The sequence below is a fragment of the Fusarium oxysporum genome, chromosome 2, assembly GCF_000149955.1.
Source record: "Fusarium oxysporum f. sp. lycopersici 4287 chromosome 2, whole genome shotgun sequence".
Taxonomy (NCBI): Eukaryota; Fungi; Ascomycota; class Sordariomycetes; order Hypocreales; family Nectriaceae; genus Fusarium; species Fusarium oxysporum.
The window spans coordinates 2,990,666-3,006,771 of record NC_030987.1 but is presented as its reverse complement, the minus strand read 5'-3'; the positions used below and the strand labels follow the sequence as shown (position 1 = coordinate 3,006,771).

Below are 16,106 nucleotides of genomic sequence, written 5' to 3'. Positions count from 1 at the left end.
GGAGGACACAGCAGGGATTCTGGTTGGTAACCTCTCCAACCCAGGATGTGACCTGTAACAATCCATAGCAAGGATGAAATAAAAGCTCATGCGGCCGCTCCACGCGCGCCCGCCGGAATAGGATGGTTCATCTCATTTCATTGTCAGGTCAAACAAAAGAGCATCTGCATCAGGGATCTTGAAGCAATCCCAAAGCTTCAAGGGTGAATGGATGTCCCGTATCTACTGGAACTCGTTTGTTTACGCGGAGACGAGACAAAATACCAGTAACCGCCAAAGGCTGGTCAACTGCGGAGACTGGGGCTGTGGGTTAGGGCGGTTGCAATGTATGTACGAGGACCCTTTTTTTCTGCTGCAGCTCATAAGCTATGGTTACAGAAGCGAGTGCTGGGCGGTGAGATGGATGTTGAAGAGGAAGACAAGTGGAGTGGAGTTGTGAGGGTGGAGGTGGAGGTTTCAATAAAGTTACACGTGATGAACGCCATGTTCGACATAGGTAGACCACAATACGTACAAGAGACAGTAAGTTATGGTTAGAGTTAAGGAGGGATACATATATTTTGAAACCTGGATAGAACGATATGTCATTGCAAGACATCAATAGAGGGTAAACTATGCAGTTGGAAAGAGTTGACGAAGCAACTTCTAAGGAGACAACTAATATGATAACAACTAAAACATCAGCCATGATAGTTTACTAAGAATGCAGCTATTCATATTATGGCTAGTCACTGCTGTAGTCGCTGGACTCTCAGACCGGCACTTGTGTTTGTTTCCAAAGATTGATAGTTAGCCATTTTCTCTGGCCCCATACACACAACATTACATATTGCACCAAGACATATGCTGCAGCCACAGAATACTGTATGAAGCCGAGCAGGGGAGGAAACAAGATTGAGACATGCGAATTGCCCAGATAGGCCACTCGTGTTGTTGACAGCTCATCTTGAGACATCAAGAAGGGTTATCAATTCCGTCGTCACTCTCATGTACCTTGATCATCATATCTTGAGGCTATTCAACAAGTGATCTGCAAGACAACTGCAGGCAGCCGGAAATTCGGACAGAAAGTCCTCTTCACCGACAAGAAGGCAATATCGCAAGTCTGTGAATGAATACGTACCTTGCCCTGCTGATAGTGATCTTTACCAACGTCACGGAAAATAACAGATATGTGGTTGCAGTGGCCCGCTAACAGGATGAAGATCGACAGTCCAGACCTCGTGTGAATGCCGCTCCGACTTAGCCTCGACAGCCCCAGGTTGCTGATAGTGAACAAACAGGCCAGACCTGGACGATTCTGTGAGAGTCGGTATCGAATTGTTGAGAATAATAGCGCGAACGTGACTCATTCGCCACGGGGTGGCCGTTGGCCGTGCTCTTTCTTGTTCCTGTAGATCACTAATGGAGGGGAAGACACAAGCGACATAAGAGCCTCGAGGCAGCTTATCGCGGGGCATTTCGTGGCGGGACATGACGATGGCGATGCAACCCCACGACGCATAGCATCCAATGGAATTAGACTGGCATTTGTTCTACGGATACAAACGTGCAAGTGGCCGTTAGGGCCGAGGCCTCAGACATAACACTAGCTAAATGTTTAGTTGCTTCTTAGTTGCCGGATTCTCTGGTGAATGAATAAATGACCTTTGAACCGAGCCCTTGAGCCGAGAAGAGTCCAAGAGATATCCGTACCTGAGCGTGGAGCATCATCTGTTTCTATGCCTGCTCGGTAAAGAGGATCATTCGAATCGATCGAACCCGAAGACACGGTGATGGTACCTCGTGGCTTGCTCAGCTCACATCCATCAGCATCGTGCTGCCTGCATCATATTCGCAAGGGGGGCCATCGGCATCAAGAAGATCAGGGATTAGTCGGGATCCTCTTTGATTCAAAATTCCGATACTTTGACTGACCAGGGACTGGAACTAAGGAATAGGCGAATTCAAACACGTACAAAGTTACACAGTAATGTCAGGCTTCTGACTTGATCACTGGCATGGCAGTATGTCTTGGCAGAATGTCATCCAATGTCATGTAAAGGGGGCTCCCACGTCTTGATATCCTCAAAAGTTCAAGCGGAGCTATATCCGGCAATGCGAGTCAAGCGCTACGGATCGAGATGCCAATGGACACGGCGCGAGTCGAGCCCGAGTTATCCGTCGAGTAGAGTGATCCTACTAATTACGTACTGACTGAAGGATTCTACGACGGAGCCACCGGAGAATTTTTCTCTTCTCACGGCAGTTCGAGTCGAGTGGGTGAGAGATTTTGGGGGGGGAAAAAGTACAGTAAATTGTGAGGTAGTTGAAAGACAAGCTCATCCTTCACACCACAAACAAACAAATTCGCATCCATCTCGGAGCCGACTGGTGGTTGTGCTAATTAAGTCAAGGACGTACAGCGCACACACACACTTTTTCTCTTAAGTTGCATGTACAATAACGTCATGTGTACGGCGCACGTTTTCTTGAACCAATAGAGCAGACACCAACAGGTAGGCCAATGCTGCCAGCCGATAGCGGCGGCTTGCAACTGCGCGCGTTGGTGATGGTAGTGTGATGACCAGAACAAGGGGTTGTGATAATCTCATACAAAATACCCTTACCCTGCCTACCGACATGTACAACTACAAGAAGTACCTACCTTACATTACAGTTGGGCTGCGATCGATACGCGCAATTTTGAAACTCTCACCGGTCGATGCCTTATCGATGATCCATGTCGATGAATTCGCAGCTCGGAAACTGTTCGCTTACCGACTCGCTTCCCTTCAGTACCTGCTGTATCTCGAGTACAAGCCCGTCGAAGCAGAGCACGAGACAGCGGAGGACAGGACAGGCCAGGGCAGGGAGTTGACTGCGGCACCGTTACCCATGGCGTTCTTTAGCTGGCTTCTTGATGCTTGGCCTCGGCATGTCTAGCTTATACCGTAGACGCTAGTGTGCGCGATGGTTGCTGTGTTGAGGATTGGGCTGAGTTAGTTAGTTGTGGAAGTTGTTGTAAGAGGAGTGTCAAGTTAAAAGTTAACGTTGCTGTGTATTCGGACTTGTGGACGTCAGAGTCAGTCAGTGTTGTAAGTGTGTAGTAATTGCAACAGCGGAGAATTTGATAATGTACCCGGTGCTGTAAAAGACGTCCCAACCTGGCCTAGGAGTCTATGAGTCTAGAGCACAAGCCATAGACATGTCAGAGCACACCTAGAGTTCCACTATCATGACCGTCACCATGGTATTCAATCAGAGGCCCTGACCTTGTCTGCCATGCTTTGAACCCCGGAGTTTCCATTATCTATCTGTCTGCCTTATGTCTTTTGTGTCTCGAGGGAGAAATAGTCAAAACAGTCGAGGTTGAGTCTTTCTTGTCCTGAGTAATGAATTGGGGCTAGATAATAGCAGTACTCAGAATACGTTGTGCCTTTCTCTTCAGATGTTGAGCCTCATGTAATGATTTCCAATGACCAAAATAGGAACGAATTCCTTCTCTTTCGTTTACTTGCCTGTGAGACGTGAGCTGCTGGTCTTGCTGCGACTCTGATCAAAGTATCAGTACTACACATCTACTGCAACTCATTGGGCCTTGGCTGCTGGGAAGACCCTGGTCGGGGCCCCGACGACTGTCGATTTAATGGTTGCTTTCACCGCAACTTGAGAGCCAGGGATTTGAGGATTGGCGGACGTCGTCTCTTTTGATGCATACAAGGCGCTTGCTTGTCTTTCTTTTGAAGCTCGTTGACTTGCATGTGCTTCCTTACCTTATCTTGCTCTGAAGTCGCTCCAAATAAACCCCGTCAAGGGCACAGGCTGAAGTCAAGGGGGTTCAGGTCCCATTCGCCTCCATTCTCGATAATCACAAAGGACTCCATTCTCAGGCCTCGACCCTCTTTTCTCCGTATTTACTTCTTTTCTGTTTTACAATATTTACTCCGGCTTGCCCTTCTACGATCAACCACTGACGAAAGGGCCAGCAGAGCCGCCCGCCCACGACAAGAAAAGAAAAGAAAGGAAAGAAAAAAAAAGGGTCGGGTAATTGTTTTAGCAAGGCCCGCCGTTGTCGTTGACTTGGACCTATCATCTTAAAGGCTTTGTCTGTGGAATGGCATCGCCCACCCCGAAGATCCATTTATTAGGTGTTTAGCCACCCGCAGTGCCGCCGCCGAAACATTAATTCGAGATCCAACCTGTTACATAAACATCGCCGCTTCGAGTATTCTCGCCGTCTTCGAGTTTCGGTTGAACGAGTTTAGTTCATTGGAGTCACGGCTCATCGGCTCGGCTCAATCTACGTTCTCGACTCTACAGCAACAGAATAACGAGATAATTTCAACGTAAACATATTTGGGCAAAACAGATCTAACCAAAAATCTAACCAAAGTTGACCATCTTTGGTTGTTAGACAAAAGTCTCTCTGCCCCGGCTTTCAGTTCCAGCCACTTCGGTGTGTTTGAAGGGTGCTGTCTAGCATCGGGTCTCGTCATTCGGCATCAGAGGTCTTTCAGCGCCCGTTTAATCTAAGACTCTGGGGAAACAAGATGCGGTCCATTCCTCGACTCTGATAATCTCGCTCTCCTCTGATCCGTCCACTCATCCATCTCTGCTGTACAGGCGAACGAGAACGGGAGAGAAGAGCCCGGTAACCCAGGTTGGTAATAATCCACATCTCGTCTGTTGTTGATTCTCCTCCGATCCAAATCCATCCAATTCATAAATTACCCACCCATACACATGTAATCTCCACTCAACTATTCCCCATCTCATCTCCATTCTCCATCCTGGCCCCGAGCTAAGAGGTACGGGGCATCTTGTACCTCGTGGTCCAAGCCGCCACCAGCGCCAACCCTTAACCGCCACTAACGAGCTGCCTGGAATACCTGGCACTGCGGTACCGCCTGGAAGCTTTGAGCCCACTAGACCTCAGCGCACACACACCCAAAACTGGGCTGCCACCCGCCCCGAGTTGGCCTTGACCCGAGCATCTGGATCAACAACAACAACTCTGGGCTCACTCACCTCGAGCATTTCCCTTGATTTTGACTTCACCTCAATTTACTTACATTGACGTCTACGATAGCGTTTTCGAACTCAAAATCACTCTCGCTGCCACCACCCGTAGAACAGCTTGTCCAGCTCGAAACCCCTCCATCTCTTTACGATCTTCCACCTGCAGCTACCGACCCCCATCTCTCCTGTTGATCACTCGCAAAGACCGCATATCGTCTCTGCCTCCACCCACGAACTATCAACCCCTCACACGCAGCAGAAGCACCACCAGCAGCCAACAGAAACGACCAACAACAAACCTTCTGCTCTCCGCATCTCGCGCTTCGTAACGCACCGTACCGTATCATTCGCACCTCGCGTCACCTCGAATTCTCCCAGTGACGAAAAGGATTCAACCACTCATAGTCAATCCAGTATCAGCTGTGCATGCTCTCTCTCATACATTCCCATCACAGTTGTTACCCATTGCTGAGCACAAACCACCATTGCCACCCTCCAGCTCCCGCCACAACAGCAATCAAGACTGCCGCCACCTTTTTCTTTTGCGATATTAGCAAACAAAGCTTCCAGCTTGGATGTTGCTTTGTCCGAGCATTGAGCTTTAAGATTTCCAACCCCCTTGACCCCTCCATCTTAGTTTGCGCCCGCTCCATCTATTGGTTTCTCAAGCTCAAGCTCAAGCTCAAACTGGAGTGAATCTAAGTTCCGCCTCTGCAAGTTGATTGCAATTTCACATGCCACGCGCAGTGGTTACTATGCGATTACGCCCAGCTCGAAACACTTCGCTATCCATCTTGATTATGGCTCGCCGTCGTAATTAATATCGACGGCCGCCTTTCTTGTTAACTCAACCTGCTGCCCAAATCCCTGAGTGCGCCTCCCGACATGCTCGGCCGGCTCTTGCACTTGGGCTCTGGCGGCCCTTCAGCCACGCCTACACAGGCCAGTACAAAGACGTCGAGGCCAGTATCCGCACTTGAATCTGCCCAGGAGGATATGGTAACTCGAAATCTGCTTTTCCCAGACGCCGATGCTTTATATCAGCATCGCAATGACCAAGTGTTCCCCCTATCAACCACACCAACAACCCCTGCCACCTCTACGGCCAATGCTTTCGACTACAGCGGCGATGTCGACTTGGACGTACGTGATGTTAGGGTTATCATAATGCAGGATGCCCTAGGACCTTCTAATGCATCTCTTTTGTTTGACAGCCACCCTGCTCCTCCAGTATCGCCCACAGAGCGTCCGCCCATTCCTCCAGAGTTTCGAAGAACGCCAACTTCACCGCGAAAAAGCAGTCTTGGAGGCCTATCACGACCCCTGGTTATCCAACCGGAAGGACCTCAGCCTTCGCCTCGACAGGGTGCTTTTGATCGACGAGCCTCCCTCCAGGGGCGCAGGGATAGTCACGTCGAGTCAGATGGACAGAAGGCTGCTCGTGAGTATCGCGAGGAGCTTGCGACGTTCTCAAGCTGCATCTTCGGTAACTCTGAATTAATGTCCTACAAAGGAACATCGACGAAGGTCCATGTTGTCCCTGGCGAGTCACGTCCTGTTGAACCTTCAAGCAGCATTATTGGGGATGGCCGGAGCTCCATCGGACGCTCTAGCGCGCGTTCAAGTCGGCTCTCACAATCCTTCTCCTCACAAGCTTTCTCCCCTACAAATATGGCCGCAGCCCAAAACCACACCTCTACCTCACGACCCGGCGAGAAGAAGAAGGTGCTAATAACTCGCTTATTTCCTGTCAATCTTACTATTGATGACCCAGAAACCAACGTATCGCCATCTAAAGATTATGCAGAAGAGAGTGCAGGTTTTCCCTTTCCAACGACAAGCGAGGAGTCTGTGCCGAAGAAGAAGAAGCCTCAGCCAAAGCAACGACGAACACCGATGTATGCCGTGGTCCTAGTAGTCCAACTACCTGCTGCAAATACCACTACAACTCGAATTTCATATATGAACCAGTCCAAATCTGCACAGCGCGAATCAAGCTCTTATAACGATCAAGAGTTTTTCCCGTCGTCTTTCAGCTCAGCCCGTCCTTCAGGATGGACAATGGTTGGGTCCGGAAATGGTGATGGGTCAGACACTTACACACCCGACATGGAGGATAGAATCGATTCACTGACTCGACATTGGGATATCATTATGAGGACATTGACTCATCTTCAATCTGTGGTGGCCACTACACTGGCCACGTTACTAAAGCAGGTCGACCTGGCTTCTCCCGGTCCAGCCCCTGGACCGGTTCCACCTCCAGTAGTAACTAACAAAACTGGCAGAGCACATTCTTTCTCGGACCAGTACCGGGGTGACATGCCTCGAATTAAGCCTTCGAAGAGCACCACCAAGCTGGTTTACCTTTGGCCAAACTGTCTCGCTGAGGATAAGACTGTTGAAGGAGAGGTCGATGCCGCTAGACAAAGAATTGTCATGGGACTGAGCGCAGCAAGAGTCGTAACGGGCCAAGGGCGCTGGGGAATTTGGCGAGACGAGGCTCGATGGGCCTCCAAGTGGGTTGCTGGCACCGATAATCAGAACCAGTTCCTCTACAATCTCCTGACTGGGTTTCTGTCGACCCACACAGACTGGCTGCAGGCTCTTTGCCCCCCCTCCTATCGAAGACGGCTCTATCTTCAGCAGAAGAACCGAAATGAGGAGGATCTGTCATTGCCGGCACGAACCATTATCGTATCTGATGACAAAATGGTTGCTAGGCGCCTCATCTTTCTCCTCTCTGCCTTCCTTCCTGCCAATTCTCATTTTCCTACGACCCGTGCTCATCGGCCCAGCACTTCGACTTCTGTTGGAACATATTCCAACTCGCCCCCGACCTTCGTAATTCCTGTTCTACGGGAAGAGTCCCTTCGTCGAAAGATCAACAGGCGCACAGGCCTCCGCCGAGCCTCGCATTCTAGAACAACGAGCCAAAGCGCGAGGGCCTCAGCTGTCCCCATGCAACTCGCTCATCTGACAATGGATCGCAATCATGAAAGGCGAGTCTCGGATGCAGCCTCAATTCGACCCCCGAATTTTGCAATGTTTGGCAACGATGTTGTTAGCAGGAAGAGTAGCGCTGCGACAACCACAACAATTATGCCCGAGACAACTATACCACATTTCTCGACAGCTCAGCGAGTGGAATCCCAGAGAAGGCCCCGCCCGAGCAGCAGCGGCAGTGTCGCTACTGACGACTTGAAGCGCTCCTTGAAGCGAGGTGAAAGCACAGGCGCGATGAGCAATGCCAGTAGCGACTCTAGAAGTCAAAGTTCGCGCTGGGGGAGCGTCATCAGCGGCCTGTGGAGCACTCGACGCCGCGACTCAACCTCCTACAGCACCTATAGTGGGTATGATCCGAAATCGCCCACCAAGGCTTCGATCCATAGAACGGATAAGCTGTCTCAGATGGTGGAAGAAGCATCTCTGGCAGACAACCCAAACGCTCCTTCACCATCGGCTCGCCGGCCTTCCACTGATGCTCTGAAAGGGACTGGTACACCAAGAGAATGCAAAGGTCACAGTCGAGAGCCATCTATTCGCCCTGACAGGACACCGGACCCTAATGGCGCATTCGAATCGCCCGTTAAAACATCTATCAATGCCGACGATGGCGTCATTGACGTAGATATCTCCTTTCCTGACTATATGACGTCCTTTGAGTCTGCCATCAGCTCGCCTTCGAGCAGTGGCTACTTGTCTACCCCTGGACTTCAAAGCGGACTCGAGTCATTTGAACAGGCTTCACGTTTGTGCATCGATGGCGATCTCCCACTTAACGCTGCTGGCTGGTTGAACCGTTATCATCCTGATTTTGCTCTTCAAGCTATTCCTCCCCAGGAGGATCTCATGCTGCAAATCAAGGCATCTCTGCAGGCTGAGCCGACGCCTCCACCGGTCCACCCCATCTTGGGCGACCTCAATGAACGCTGGGTTGATATTAGCAGCGTTATGATTGCTGATACTACCACCAACTCGATCACTCGTCTACGGTACCGTCGACTAGTCAAACCACGATCGCCAGCTGACCATCGACCTCTCACTGGCCCACCTGGTCTTTCGACCTCTTATGGGGGGCTTCTCACTCCCTCGATTCTCCCTTACGAGACTCAACTTGAGGAAGAATGGATCGAGGAGCCTGTCTTGCATCCTGATGAAACCCTGACTGATGCAGTCGAAAGAGTCATCAGCTTGAGCCAGGACACCAGCAAAGATCATTCTTTGGCTTCCTCTCAAACACATAGCGATCCCCGCATGAGTACCGAGGTTGAAGAGCCTCTATCTATCACGGCTCCCGTCACGCCAGCACTGCCTCAGGCACCCTTGGAGATCCCCCGTGTCCAGTGCAAGACCGTTGTCCTCTCTGCTCTTGAAGACAGTATTCGCGAAGTTATTGACATTCGCGAGAAGCGGCACCTAGAGACCAACCATGCGAGAAATGGCCGATCGCGAAGCCCACTTCACGATGCCATTGGCTTGTGGCTTGATAATCTCGATATTACCGATGGATGAGTTGATCAGAACCATCCTCATTTAATGACTTATGACTTTGTATTCAGCGTTCATCCCCCATACAGTTTTGTCTGACGGAGCTACAATTGCCATCGGACTTTCCCTCCCAAGGCCCCCAAATGATACCCCATGTGACGCATCGTGCGCACGTACAAGCCTTGGAAACGGCCATACCAGGAGAAGCATGTGTAAATACTGTTCCGAGTTCTCTTTACTTTCAACGCATCTCATTTTGGATTAGACCTTGTGCATTGTGGCATGTTTGGGTCCGCTATCTTTTTACTAGTGTTTTAATTTGCTCTTCTGATTTGCTTCCTGGCGAAGTTGACCGTACTAGAGGTTGGCGTTTCATGATGCGGAAGGGATAGCGATAGCCTTGGAGTTTTGGCGAATATTCATAGCAATATCTACAGCGATAATACATTATCAGCATATTTCTTTAAATTTATTGAAAGAATCACTGTGACTTCGCTCGGTTTTGAGACATGAGGTGCCCGTCATGGCTATCAAGTGGCTTGTCGAGTCATAGATCAGCCATTCAAGACGGCTAATATTCACGTATATGGACCATCGAACGTATATTTTTCACAATAATCATGATGTGTCATATAATATACAAAGCCCTCATCGCCCAGTCAGGCTTGATCCACTATCATACTGAACACTACTCCTTCGTAGAAACGACATTGGACTATTAAGTCGCTTAGTCGGCGCTCCGTCATTTCCTCCCAGAACACCAGGCGGCAGTCCCAAAGTGGGAATACTTGCTTCAGGCACAGCCTCCAGAGGTGTCGAGGCCGCTGCTGTTGCAGGCGTGCCCTGAACCTTCTGCCCCTTCTCCATGGCTTCTTTGTAGAACTCCTCGAGCGCAGACGTATCCTTGCAAAACGCGTCTATCTCGGCGTTGAGGGCATCAGGATCAGGTGTCGTAGAGGACACGGCTTTGGTATTCTGATCAACTGGTTTCAGGGCTGGTGAATGGTAAAAGTGTGTTGGTTTGACAACTGGAGATGCAAGAGTTGCTGACTCTGTCATTCCAAAGGTGGAATAAGGGCCGTACGATGACATACGACCACCGCGTTCGACCAGGGGCGGGTCAGCTGAACGAACTTCTTTCTCGCGAGGGTTCGCAGATCGACTGCTGTACAAACGATTAGCGAGAATTAAAAAGTCACCCTCATCTGTAATCTCTGCCAACAGAGAGCCGCTACGATGAATGTACTGGGTGTATTTATAATCCGGCTTGCCCCAAGAATAGGTCACATCGACATTACTCGGGAAGTTGGAGGCTGCCTCCATATCCAAAACGAAGTCGAACTTCTTCAGGATGGCAGTCTGGTAAAAGTGCTTATTTGGGGAGGTCGTTGGACCCTGTGAGTTGGGGTCAATGTACGTCTCGGGCCTCTGATCGGGAGGACGCGCTGCCAGCTTGATACGGTATGGTCTTCTGAAGGGGTTTGTTTCGGTGATTGTGCATGCCTCCTTGATGGGGACTTCAACAAGTCGAAGGCCATATTGACTGGCCTCTCGGGCCCAACTTTCAACTGCGTCTTCCACCAGTTTTGTCGTGACGTTCATCCAGTCAATACGAATATGGTAGCAACCATCAGGATTGTGGAGACGGACATAATGCAAGTCGATCCTCTCTGGCCTGCAGTATCGCCTGATGCGCACTTCAACATGATTTGTTGACGTGATTAAGAACAACTTCTCTTCCATCACACAAAAAAAAAAGCTGCTCTAGATGGGCGGAGCGGGAAACTGACCGCCCCACAGCCGCGGGCGTCAACGGAACGAGCCGACATAAGAGCTCGAGGGGAGTCTCGGCTGGAGGCTTCGAGACTTGGCGTTGGTGGCACTGCAGCTCGTCGCGAGTTGAACCATCCTACATGAGGTTTGGCAAACTCACTGGCGATTTGGTAGTAGTAGTTGCCATCGCGGAACTGATGCCTCTTGTCGACGTGAACAAAAAGCCCCTTGTCTTTGGAATTTCCCGATTTTCCATCATCGTGCACCATCAGAGCATTCCCCAGTGCCTCAGCATCTTCTCTAGTATCGAGATCCTCAAAGTTGTCGAGCAGCCAAGTCACCATATCAGAGCCGATAAAGGACGCAGAGTAGAGGCGGAGATGCCACCTTCGGTTCTGCAGTCTAACGCCTCCATTCTCAACAGGCTGTTGCATAGCATCAGCTAACGTGGCCAAGTTCAGGTTGGATTTCTTAAAGCGCTCCTTGGCCGAGACAAGCCCCTTTCGATTGCCGCCCTCCAACCCTTCCGTGAGAGGAAGCGTTTCGACCTCAGCAGCAATCACCACGGAGGGGTCATCTGTTTTGTATACAATATCTAGCGGGTTGGGGTCTCTCTTGCGTTTCTGCTGCCCGACTGAATGATATCTTCGTTCGGAGGGAGGGATGTAGCGATACTTCTGCCAGGATTGGGCAAGGCGCTTGATACCCTCAATTCGCACCTCTTCGGCGTGATCCCCACCCTGTGTTTTTGATATGGGGACATCTTTCCGCAAGACAGGAATAAGAACAAATCTTGCACGCCAGAAACGCAGACTGTCCATCATTTCGTCGTGATGCCCAGCAATGTATGAATCAATCATGTTCCAATTACGCTCAGGACGAGCGGTCAGGAGATCAATTTCCCGTGCCTCATATGCATCATCGAGAAGAGTTCGAATGGCAGGCTTGTAGATCGGTGAGAAGCCTTGAGAGGTGAATGAAGTGTCCGTTGGCTTTCGAACAAAGATGTTCACTTCGACTTCTGTGCCGTTGACGCACGAAAGTTGGTGAATGCTGTTGCCCACAGACATGAAAATACTCGTGCCATCTTCAAGGGGCTGGTCTCTCGAGAAGATGTCACCGATCTTGATCAAATTTTGTCCAAATGCACGGGCAACCCATGGTCCTACGACAACTTGGAAGCCCTGCGTGAATCTCAAGCTGATCAACTCTTGAATGAAGTCTTGCCGAGATTTGGGCTCCTCGACCATGTCGTCATCTGTATCTTGCTCAACAGTGTACGGATGGCGATGATATTCGGTATCAAACTGAGTCTTTGAGGGGAAATACTCGGTTGTCAAGGGTACAGAAGCAGGGCAACAAAGAGCTTTCCATTTCTGGACCTTCATCTGACCGATTTGTGGATACACATGTTGCCATCGACTATACAAGATAGTATCGTCGATCGCAAGGCTTTCCGGGTTCGATGGATTCAGTAGTGTTAACCACGGGGTAATGGAAGTGGTGGGTGACAGAGTTGTTGGGAGGTCTTGAACGGCACCGCCCAACGCACCCGCACGTAGTTTGTTGGTGTAGAGTTTCTGGGCGTCATCAGCGCGGAGGGCATCCGAGGACCTAAGATCACGATCGTCCTCCCTCTTTTGCTGCCGATTATTCAACGACGAACCTATCGTTGATGAGGCCGTCCTTAGCTGCATCGCAGCCATATCGAGGTTTCCAGAATTATTTCTCTTGAGAATGGGGATGCTAGGAGTCATGGGCACCCCTTCGATGATAGTGTCAGGGGTGTCTGTTCGATATTTATGTACAGACAATGACGATGGGTGGCTTGCAATTGTTTGAGGCGAGCTTGGCCGTAGTTCTGGGCGAATCCGAGGGGTTGAGGGTTGTTTTGCTTCGCTAGACGTAACGCCTGAGGCGTTGACTGTCTCGGCTTTGATCTCTGCAACTACCGCCTTTGGAGCAGCGATGCCAAATCCTCGCTGTCCGAGGCTAATCTGCCTCATTAGCTTGGGTTGCTTTGCAACTGTCTTTGGGGGCTTTGGAGCAGGCGGTTCAGCGCTCTTTTTCAAGCTTGTAGGTGATGGTTTCTCGCCGTCCATAATGTTCATCGACAGCTTCCGTGCCGAAGGGCCAAGAATCGGTGCCTTTTTCTCTGGAAGAGAAGTTCCATATAGACCAGAGTCCTCTGCCAGCTGTCTTCTCGTAATCTCATCCAAATCTTTTGCATATCGTGACGAATGATGTCGACTGCGACTACTTGAGATTTTGGCCCTATGGTCATCAAACTCTTGTAGCTGTTTCCACAATGACTTTTCACCAGGGCGTGCAAGTCTATCTGGAACAAATCTTTGGAATCCATGAATGTGGTCGAATACACCCTCCGGGGGACGCTTGTTGGGAATGTAGACAGTGTCATTGATCCCAGTATTTCGATACTTCTGCGAGGATGGCGGTTCCGTGATGTTGGCCGGGAAATGCGTGTCAACTTGTAAAGGTGTTGTTTCAATTTCGTTGGTTTCAAGGACACTTCTCATTTGCAGGGCATACATGCGGCATCGAATATTGAACTCATCTTCGTCATCTTGCATGACTTTGTTAGACACAGATAGGGCAATGCCTTCATAGGACAAGGCCTCGTCGGATGCACCGGTCCAGAAAGAGACATGAAGCCATTGAGGCAATGCAAAGCACCACTGCTCACTTGTTGCCATAGACATGAGAGGATCTGGACGACGAGAAAGGCTCATTCCCTTCGAAGGCGAGAAAGATTCGCCAAGAGATTGATAGCTACCGATCACTGGTGTAGGATGATTAGGTGTGCTATCCCGGCTGTGGAACGATCTTGAGAAGCTGGAACGATGAGCATGGCCATGATCATCGGAATACTGCGGATTGCGGTACTTGAACAGGGGCACTGAATGGAGAGGCATCTTAGGCATGCATATTAGATCAATACCAATACCGTTTCCAACCAGTGCCTCTGTTGTCCTCCGCAGCGTCTCGTAGTCTACCTCAAAAACTCCAGAACCAGGGCTGATGACTGCAATGGAAATTCCAGTTCTGGTGAGATCCCTGTCGATATGATCATGGGCGAACTGGGACGAAGCGAGGTTGATCGCCTCAAGAACATTGCCATACATGGCATATGTTGATTCAGCCTTGACACGAGTTGAAGGTGTATCCGTAGGGATGGAACCTTGACCATCAATTTCTGCTTGAGCATTGAGTTTATGATGGTGCAGGCTAATATCCCGACGGAAGAAGTTGAACTCCACCTTGAGCTGATGCAGGATCTTTGTCCACTCTCCGCTACCCATCTCGCTGACCACAACTCGATAGAAGTCTTTGTATGGTCGACGCGGCCCAGATGGCTGAATGCCTGTGTAATAATCCCCCGACAGGTTGTCAAACTCAGCTGTCAACCCGGTGTCATATTCCACGCGCGCAAAAAGGACGATGCTTACGAGGTGTTTAGCCTTGAGCATGGCCCATCTCTTGAACAGCGCGGGGAGAAAGCCGTTCACAACCTTGTTAAACATGATCTCGCCTGAGCTTTCGGCGTCAAATTCCCACATCTCTCTGGCCATTTGGATGAATAGGACGTATCTGGCGGATTCGCTGCGGAAGATGGGCCGAGTATCCCGGGTGAAAAAGGCAGAGTGCGTTCTGCGGCCATCGACATAAATTGCAGTGACTTGCGCCTTGATTGTACCCATAAACAACACCGATTGACCTTTGTAGACAGTTCTTCCCGTCAATTCACCAACAGTCATTCTCCAAATGTCTGATCTGGACAAGTATTGATCCTTAAACGACAATTCAACGTGCGACGCTTCCGTAGCTGGGTTCTTCGCATCCACCTGTATCTTTATTAGCAGCCTGGACGGTATAGGAAGAGAAATGCTTACCATCGTCAAGAGGACCTGCGAACCCTTCTTCATCCCAAACGCATCTGCAATGTGCTTCAAGACGTAGACCTCGATATCGGGATTCCGTGTTTTCGTCTCTTGAGGCATGTCTTTTGCGACAAAGAAGTATTTAAAGCACGCGCCGTCCCCATTTTGAGTGCCCGTTGTCCCCTTCGAACCATAACTCTGTTCCTGGTTTTGCTTGCTACTGGCACCATGGCCGGTGGAGATCTTTCGCAAGTCATCTTTGACTGTCGCTATACACATCAACGTTCCCGGCTTTATATCCCCACCAACTACATCGAAATTGAGCAGGACCTCATCTCTAGCGTAGCCCTCGTTGACGGTCACGGTGCATCGGCGTTCTATTCTTGTTTGCTTCTCTTCTTTGATAGTGGAATGAGTCGATACGCTCGCGGGCGACGCAGGGACGTCCGTTTGGGTGCGATCCAAACTTGATCTGCTCAGATGTCGCCAGTGAGGCGGTCCCTTGCGAGGGACCGGGTTCCTCATGATACCATTTCGTGACATGAGATATGGCTGTCGCTATCGCTATCGGTCGCTATGTGGCAGAATTCGACAGGGCGCGATGCGATCCTGCAGTTCGCATGTTGGTCTCAATAGATTGACACGGTTGACGAAGCTGATTGAGAGGCTACAGATGAATTATCACTTGTCGCAATGGCTATCGTTAGTAGTATTGCGACTAAGAAGCTGAGGTCAACTGCCGCGGCAGAATCGAGCCACCGCCTTCCGGCTTAGGAAGCTTGCTCTTTAACGTCAACATCATTGTGTAACATGATTGGTTGTTGATAAAGCTACTCTACGAACTCGCACGACTTCAAGCTGAACTCCCACTTCTTTTTGTCTTTGATAACGGAAGTAATGTTGATAATAATATGACAAGTTTTGGAAGAACAGTTGGTGATT

The 16,106-nt window shown here is 50.0% G+C and overlaps 3 protein-coding genes across 5 annotated transcripts; 2 read left to right on the top strand and 1 right to left on the bottom strand.

Moving 5' to 3' along the window:
- The first annotated feature begins 2,359 nt into the window (after positions 1-2,359).
- FOXG_19786 (uncharacterized protein) lies at positions 2,360-3,218 on the top strand. Its single transcript, XM_018400055.1, has one exon. The coding sequence runs from the start codon at positions 2,563-2,565 to the stop codon at positions 2,923-2,925; it is 363 nt and encodes a 120-aa protein (XP_018244955.1). The 5' UTR covers positions 2,360-2,562; the 3' UTR covers positions 2,926-3,218.
- A 456-nt stretch (positions 3,219-3,674) lies between these two features.
- On the top strand, positions 3,675-9,960 carry FOXG_08291 (uncharacterized protein). 3 transcript variants are annotated; one of them, XM_018387141.1, is made up of 3 exons: positions 3,675-4,642; positions 5,072-7,214; positions 7,290-9,960. In XM_018387141.1, the coding sequence occupies exons 2-3, from the start codon at positions 5,887-5,889 to the stop codon at positions 9,514-9,516; spliced, it is 3,555 nt and encodes a 1,184-aa protein (XP_018244953.1). In that variant the 5' UTR covers positions 3,675-4,642; positions 5,072-5,886; the 3' UTR covers positions 9,517-9,960. The 3 variants fall into 3 exon arrangements, with proteins under 3 accessions (XP_018244953.1, XP_018244952.1, XP_018244954.1); XM_018387140.1 differs by having other exon boundaries at positions 5,072-9,960; XM_018387142.1 differs by lacking the exon at positions 3,675-4,642 and having other exon boundaries at positions 4,935-7,214.
- A 16-nt stretch (positions 9,961-9,976) lies between these two features.
- FOXG_08290 (uncharacterized protein) lies at positions 9,977-15,901 on the bottom strand. The gene is made up of 2 exons (XM_018387139.1): positions 15,177-15,901; positions 9,977-15,128 (listed from the first exon to the last, which is right to left on the bottom strand). The coding sequence occupies exons 1-2, from the start codon at positions 15,705-15,707 to the stop codon at positions 11,235-11,237; spliced, it is 4,425 nt and encodes a 1,474-aa protein (XP_018244951.1). The 5' UTR covers positions 15,708-15,901; the 3' UTR covers positions 9,977-11,234.
- Positions 15,902-16,106: the final 205 nt, after the last annotated feature.

Bases quoted from the DNA above. Each gene is read 5' to 3' on its own strand.
- FOXG_19786 (XM_018400055.1), top strand. From the start codon at position 2,563: ATGACCAGAACAAGGGGTTGTGATAATCTCATACAAAATACCCTTACC.
- FOXG_08290 (XM_018387139.1), bottom strand. From the start codon at position 15,707: ATGTCACGAAATGGTATCATGAGGAACCCGGTCCCTCGCAAGGGACCG. The intron at 15,129-15,176 runs GTAAGCATTTCT...ATAAAGATACAG, and splicing joins CGCAGGTCCTCTTGACGATG to GTGGATGCGAAGAACCCAGC.
- FOXG_08291 (XM_018387140.1), top strand. From the start codon at position 5,887: ATGCTCGGCCGGCTCTTGCACTTGGGCTCTGGCGGCCCTTCAGCCACG.